Source organism: Oncorhynchus clarkii, chromosome 3 (assembly GCF_045791955.1).
Source record: "Oncorhynchus clarkii lewisi isolate Uvic-CL-2024 chromosome 3, UVic_Ocla_1.0, whole genome shotgun sequence".
In the NCBI taxonomy this organism is placed as follows: Eukaryota; Metazoa; Chordata; class Actinopteri; order Salmoniformes; family Salmonidae; genus Oncorhynchus; species Oncorhynchus clarkii.
Genome location: NC_092149.1, coordinates 27,142,114 through 27,150,131, shown reverse-complemented (window position 1 = coordinate 27,150,131; position 8,018 = coordinate 27,142,114). Strand labels below are relative to the sequence as shown.

General features: G+C 43.2%; 1 protein-coding gene across 1 annotated transcript in view; it reads left to right on the top strand.

Annotated features, from left to right (window-relative positions):
* The first annotated feature begins 699 nt into the window (after positions 1-699).
* LOC139392085 (BMP-binding endothelial regulator protein-like) overlaps positions 700-8,018 on the top strand; it is a 23,275-nt gene continuing 15,956 nt past the window's right edge. Inside the window, exons 1-2 of the mRNA XM_071139807.1 lie at positions 700-1,941; positions 3,191-3,276. Of these exons, the coding sequence (XP_070995908.1) occupies positions 1,827-1,941; positions 3,191-3,276 (201 nt within the window). The 5' untranslated portion in view covers positions 700-1,826. The remainder of the gene's footprint in view (positions 1,942-3,190; positions 3,277-8,018) is intronic.

The window sequence follows — 8,018 nt, the reverse complement described above, 5'->3', positions numbered from 1 at the left end:
GGGATGCTCTTTGGCGCCATCTTGCGTTCAATATCAACACAACGTTAATCTGTACTGCTGCACACACACTATCGACACAAAGACAGTGACACACACTCTTTCTCTCTTATCACACAGACACACCATTCGCTAAATTTACTCGTCACTCGTGGCATGTTTACAATGCGAAGTAACAAGAGCAATAGAATTAGATCAAAGAAAACATTGTTCCTTGACAGTTAAATGCTGTAAATACAGGGTTGGGTCATAATTGGATCTTTGAAGAAATGCTTTTCCTTCCCATTTGAGGTTCTTCAGAAGCACAATTTTAAGAGTGACAAACTGTTTTAAAAGGTGTAGATTTCTAAATCTGTCTCAAACAACAGTAACAGACATTTCATGTCATGCAAGCTGGTTAATGTCGCCTAAACTAGATATGTGCCCTTATTATAGGCTATTGAAATGTTATAGATCATATATACTGAATTGACATCAGACCTTTGAAGTGGGGTCAAACAAAGAAAATGCCTAATTTATCAAATAAGTGTTGCATTGAGGATATGACTGGAAATGTAAAATATATGATACTGAACAGACAGACATTGTGGTGCGCCCCATCAATGCGGGTGGGGGGAGATCAACAATTGTGGGATGACGCTTGGTCCACGGGCAGCTTCGAGGGGCGCAGAAACCCCACCTTGATACAAAGTGGCCTGAATTAGTGAATTTTCGTTGTTCCATTCTCCGTTTCACACTGTTTTGCAGCGTGACCGTGTTGAGAGAGCGCAGCAGAGATTAACAGTAAAGACAGGTGAATCGCATGTTGTGTATCCAGGCTTGTTTGTAGTGAAACGAGATCCAGCCTCGAGATCTGATTGAAGTAGGTGGTTCTCTCACAGCGCGGTATTGTACGGAGTGTTTCATTACCAGAGCTGCAGCCAGCCGGGAGCAGCGGGCAAGATTGTACTTCAAATCACTCGGATTATTAAACCCCCGGCAACAATTGAAACATTGAGGGGCCGTTCTCGTTTTGTTTGGAGGAGGTTCCAGCACCCTGCGGGGATGTTTAACTGGAGTAGAAGGGTTTCTATTACGCTGGCAACGCCGTGTGCCTCAGTAGGAGCAGTTTAATATAACTTTGGGCTGGAGGTGATTCGCTTCTCGCGAGTGAGAGAGACCAGTGCCGGCTCGTGTAGCCTAACCTAAAGCCCGCTACTAAACCTGAGACAGTTGGACAGCATCTCGGCGCAAAACGGACCTACAATTCCAAACTCAACCGGTTTCTTTTAGCACTTGACAACAACTGTATATTTTTGATATTTCCAAACATTAGGATTTTTGAAGACATTTAATTACGAGTATATATTTAGGCTATTTTGGGGAATTTATTTCCAAATACTTGTATTTTTATTTTTTATTATACGCATCTGTTTTATTTTAATATTTTATGAAATTTGTTTTTCACTTTATTTGGAAACTTTTTCTAAACCCTGCACTTATTTTGGGAACACGAGCGCTCCTTGACGCGACATGAGGACTGTCGCCTGGCTGTCCGCACGGCATTGTCATTGTAATTTTCACGTGTCATGTCGATAGTCGGATGCCGGAGGACACGGGATGTCGTTTAGCATTTTGACAAACTGAAGGTTATGGTCTGGAACAAAACCAACTGAAGAACGCTATAGTAGCCTGAATGGGGGCAATTATGCTGGAGTCCCATATATTCTAGGGTTTTCATTCGCACACCAACCCATGGGGATTTAAACATTTATATATATGTATATTCTAGCATACCATTTCCTTTTTTTACGTTTTCCTTCTTTTTTTTTTACTGGACCAATTTTAGGATGATGTTGTATTGCTGCTCGAGCGCCTTGGAACTTTCTATTAAGTTCACCTGCAGCTTTTTATTCGTGTTTTTACTGTTCCAAATGCCACAGTCCTCCTCGCCTTTAATTACAGGTAAGATACATTGACTTGGCCTATTTGGTTTCAAAACATGTCAAGCAATTGACAAAAACAAGAAAAAAGCCCAAAAGCTAGCCTATAGGCCTAGAGGTAGTCTATGCACTGTTCCCGTTACTTCCCACTCCGCACAGACGTCAGCTCAATGTCTAACTCTAGTTTTGATTTACATTTGGTTGAATTGTCAACTAACTTGAAATCAACGTTAAATCAACAACAAATGTCATTAGATTGACGTTAAAAGTTGAGTGAAAAAAAATATGCTCTGTCGGGTAACTGGTGCCCCGGGCTCGTTTGAAACCTCATGACAGGAGCATTGGCTCACCAGTATAATTTGCCCATCTACTGTTGTTTAGGAAACTCGAGTTGGGTCGCGCTGTCGAGGTCAGTATCCAAGTCACCTGGCGCCTTATTGTGCAAACATAATCATTTATTTCAGGGGAAAGAAAAACCTGCGTATCGGTATCAGCTGAGTAGGCTACCATTAAATTCCCATGCGGTGTCGCTACCTGGTATTCGAAATATGCGGTATGTCATCTGTCTATTGTTTTCCCTGCAGGGCCTGGGTTGAACGCACCGTTTTCGTGGAAGAGGAAAGTTGTCTGGTTGTAAAAAGACAAATGCCCCCTGTCACTGTGCTCGGCTGCAAGAGATGGATGAAGAGTAAACAACATTTATAGGGCTATTCATTCATCTCTGCTTTATAAAAGAAGAAAAGCCTCATTGGATTTAGGCTAAAGTGTTGGGTTTCCCCACAATCACTTAAAGCTGTGCTGGTTTAATTACACGTGAAGGTTGTAGGGTACGCTACTGTCGGGGCAATTGCCCTGCTCCTGTAATTCTCACAGAAACCACTTTGTCACCAAATCCCCCCCCCCCCCCCCCCCCCCCCAACACTTTCCCTGGCTGCCACTACCCTGCTCAACTAAAAATGTTAAATCTCAACTAAATTTAAATCACTCTGACAAAAATATTCTGAGGTAAACTGATCGAATATTTCGTAATTTAGAAAAGGTTATAGGCTATAGCCTATATAATCCAAATAAATTAGAAATATGAACTTGTCGATAAAACTCAGACTATTAGGCCTACTTATTCTAACGTCTACAAAATATACGTTATCGCATAGCGGGTACAATTCGTGGTAGGCCTGAAGAAAAAACACATTTGGAATATGGCGAGTCTGTCCATGACGTAACTTCTCTTAGGCGCGAATTTATTGCCTCTCTCCTCGCGCCCTTCACAGGTACAGAAGCCAGCTGCGAGAACGAAGGCGAGGTGCTCCACATACCCAACATAACGGACAACCCGTGCATCACCTGCGTCTGTCTGGTGAGAACAAATCCCAATTCTTGCTAAATAACTTTCAAATGGTGTTAGGGCAGGTAATTGTTAGTTGACATTGAGCTTCCCTATTGGTTTTTGGCACGTAGGTGCCACTGAGGAGGAAAAAAACGCAATTGTTGTGCGTAATTCTTCCCTCTGCGCTTGACTGAATAACTTTAATATTCATATTGTGACCTAATTATGTATAGTCTATAGCCGAGTTGTAGGCCTAAGTGGGCAAATAGGCCTGTACTGTTTTTTCTATTAATCACAAAGAATGATGAGTAATGTTTAAATAAGAGCAGTAGGCTAGCTATGTAATTATTTCCCTTCTAAGCCCACACTGGCTTTTAAACAAAATGGAATTGTTTGTTTAAAGACCTCCTTGTCTTTATGCTGACTTTGCCACGACTTCCTGTTAAATCGAGGCTAATGTGAAAGGAGGCGTCTTTCCTGGAACATTTGCTCTTTGACCTCTGTCTCTCCTTGCTTTGAAGGTCATTGTTTTAGGGTTGAGAATGCAAGTAAGAGGCTTTTCTGTCACCAGCAGCCAGATTCAATAATGCTCTCCCTCACCTGTCTTTTTAGTCCCTCTTTAAAAGTGTCATGTGGTGAGGAAGTTTCTACAAATGTTGTGTTTGACTTGCAGGGTATTTGCCCTATGTGAAACAGAGAAACAGTGTGTAAGGTTATATATTTATGTGTGCACTGTGCACGCTACTGTGGCCGTGCTGCCTCGGCTGTCTGTAGCTGCTCTGATAGTCTCTTTGATATGTCTCCCTCTGCTAACCACCTCCTTATCAGGCTTCCATCACTAGGAGCCCTGCTGAATGCTATCAGTCATCAGAGGGCCACGGCTAGCCTTTCATCTTGGCCCGTCCGTCATGTCACTGGCCCCAGAGTGCCTCACAGGGGAGGGAGGCCAGCCTGAAAGACACTTGTGTCGCCATGCTGTCTTTTAGGGGGGGTTAGCAGATTTTAAAGGGTGGGGGGTGAGCTGTCAGGGCTCTAGTGTCAATCACAGGCTCCCAGTTGCGGCAGAGTATTTGTTAATGGCCCTTCACTGGCGGAAACTGAGGCACACAGAGAAGCCATTCTTTTCGCCAGCCATCTCACAAGACGCAGGAATCTGCCTCCCGCTCGCTAAACATAATATACAGGCAGCCAGGAGGCAGCTCTCATTAACCTGCTATCTACTACTCTCCCTCGCTTTTTGCCCCCTCTCCTCTTTCTCAGTAGCAGTGATTGATGAGCTCAGTGGGCTGACCAGTGATCTGCAAACATTTGGGAAGCCAAAGGTCCTTTCCTGTTCCAACCGCTCCACAAACATGGAGATCAATACTCACCGTGTACCTTTACAGTCTTTACCTCTGCCACTGGCGTTGTCAGTGTTGATATCTCTACATTCTTAGAAAAAAGGTGTTATCTAGAACCTTAATGGGTTCTTCAGCTGTCCCCATAGGAGAACCTTTGAAGAACCCTTTTTGGTTGCAGGTAGAACCATTTTTGGTTGCAGGTAGAACCCTTTTGTGTTCCATGCAGAACCCTTTCTACAGAGGATTCTACGTGGAACCCAAAAGGGTTTTTATCTGGAACCAAAAAGGGTTATCCTATGGGGACAGCTGAAGAACCATTTTGGAACCTTTTTTTTCTAAGAGTGTAGTATAGAAGACTCAAAGAAGACACAATCCTCCTTTATTTTCCGCTCTCTTTCTCCATCCCCCTCAGTTTTCCCATTGGTCTATAGAGCAAAGGTGGTGTTAGAGAATCGCCAGAGCAGCTTTGCTATTGGACCTCCCAGGATACTTCTAATAGAGGGGTAGAGACAACAAAAAATATGTATATATATCCAGGCTGTATCACAACCGTCCGTAATCGGGAGTCCCGTAACGCGGCGCACAATTGGCCCAGCGTCGCCCGGGTTAGGAGAGGGTTTGGCCGGGGTAGGCTGTCATTGTAAAATAAGAATTTGTTCTCAATTGACTTGCCTTATTAAATAAAGGTTAAATAACAAAAATACAGTACCAGTCAAAAGTTTGGACACACCTGTTAATTGAAATGCATTCCAGGTGACTACCTCATGAAGCTGGTTGAGAGAATGCCAACAGTGTGCAAAGGTGTCATCAAAGCAAAGGGTATCTACTTTGAAGAATCTAAAATTGTTTAACACTTTTTTTTGGTTACTACATGATTCCATATGTGGTATTTCATAGTTTTGATGTCTTCACTATTATTCTACAATGTAGAAAATATTAAAAATAATGAAAAACCCTGGAATGAGTAGGTGTGTCCAAAATTTTGACTGGTACTGTATATATGTTTTATAGTCACACACCAGATAGGTGCAGTAAAATCTGTTGTTTTACAGGGACAGCCATAGTAGTACGGCACAGGAGGTTGGTGGCACCTTAATTGGGGAGGATGGGCTTGTGTTAATGGCTGGAGCTGAATCAGTGGAATGGTATACAAATTCATCAAACACATGGTTTCTGTCCTCCCCTCAGCAGTCTCCACTATAGTACGACGCCCCTGGATTAAATAGGGTTAAGTGCCTTGCTCAAGGGCGCATCGACAGATTTTCACCTTATCGAATCAGATATTCTAACTGCTAGGCTACCTGCCAGGACATAAAGAAGGATAGGACAACAACCATCTGAATTCAAAGAAAAGTCATGGAGCTAGCCTACCTATCGGAGCCAAAAGTTACATTCAGTTCATTCAGCACCATTCACTTTCTACCACTGGTGCAGGAATAGGCCTACTTCTTGGATAGGCTTGTGACTTCTCAGTGAAATGTATATATTGTTGCCCTTATCTTTTTTTCATTCAGTTTTAAGCCACAACTGCTGCTCCTGTGGGGTCGCGACCTGTTTGTTTTGGAGGGAGGTGAAGGGTCACGAGGGCAAGGAGTCCAGCTTTAAATAGGCCTTTGATTTGAGTGCTTCTCTAAAAAGCCTTTTAGTGATCTCTCCATCCTTCCATGAAAGACCGACGGCACGGTGGCTGGCGAGCCTGTCAGCTTGTTTTGACATGCCCTCTGAGGTCAGACTGAGAGAGAGAGTGATAGTGGAAAAGACTAGGAGAGAGATTAGGAGGGAGGGAGAGATAAATTATCCATAGACCATGGTTTGACTGAACACATTTTGATTATCTGAAGTTGGCAAATGGAGATAGTGAAACTGACTGTGCTGTCGCCATCTAGTGATCATCTTTCCACAGTACATGACCATCACGTCAGTGATCAATGCATCTTACATACTCTACATATATCTTTTTAGATGCTCACATTAACCTATGTTATTACCCCTCAGGTCAAATATTTCTCTAGTTATTACAAGAGATTAGCAGTAGTCCAATAACAATCCCCAGACCACCCGTTGGCCTATTAGAAGCCACGACATACCACCAGTAGACCAGTAGACCAGTAAGAAGCCTCAGAAAGTGCACGGTATGTTGAGTGTTTATGAGGCGTGGTGACCTGATTTGACCCCTAATCTTTGTTGAGAGAAGTCAAACCTTTTCACACCACTTAGTGTTAATGGCTGCCGAGTGGAATGGCTCCAAAGCCCAACTGGGAAAGCACAGGTGTGGAGAGACATAAAGATTCAAGGACAAATACGTGACCTCTATGACACTACTAGATATTCCAAGATGGCGTAGCAGTGCAGACATGTTTTGTTCGTCCTTTCGTGTACTTTTGTATTTTTTCGTCTTTTTTGTATATATTCAATTTTATTTTCAATCTCTTCTCCATTTTAGTTCAATTATATCTTCCGGTAACCTGCCTCACCCAATGTGATGCGGAACCGCTATTATTTGCCACCCTGGATGGTTCCGACCTTGAATATGTGGACATCTATAAGTACCTAGGTGTCTGGCTAGACTCTAAACTCTCCTTCCAGACCCATATCAAACATCTCCAATCGAAAATCAAATCAAGAGTCGGCTTTCTATTCCGCAACAAAGCCTCCTTCACTCACGCCGCCAAACTTACCCTAGTAAAACTGACTATCCTACCGATCCTCGACTTCGGCGATGTCATCTACAAAATTGCTTCCAACACTCTACTCAGCAAACTGGATGCAGTTTATCACAGTGCCATCCGTTTTGTCACTAAAGCACCTTATACCACCCACCACTGCGACTTGTATGCTCTAGTCGGCTGGCCCTCGCTACATATTCGTCGCCAGACCCACTGGCTCCAGGTCATCTACAAGTCCATGCTAGGTAAAGCTCCGCCTTATCTCAGTTCACTGGTTACGATGGCAACACCCATCCGTAGCACGCGCTCCAGCAGGTGTATCTCACTGATCATCCCTAAAGCCAACACCTCATTTGGCCGCCTTTCGTTCCAGTTCTCTGCTGCCTGTGACTGGAACGAATTGCAAAAATCGCTGAAGTTGGAGACTTTTATCTCCCTCACCAACTTCAAACATCTGCTATCTGAGCAGCTAACCGATCGCTGCAGCTGTACATAGTCTATTGGTAAATAGCCCACCCATTTTCACCTACCTCATCCCCATACTGTTTTTATTTATTTATTTTTCTGCTCTTTTGCACACCAATATCTCTACCTGTACATAACCATCTGATCATTTATCACTCCAGTGTTAATCTGCATAATTGTAATTATTTGCCTACCTTCTCATGCCTTTTGCACACAATGTATATATAGACTCCCCTTTTTTCTACTGTGTTATTGACTTGTTAATTGTTTACTCCATGTGTAATTCTGTGTTGTCTGTTCA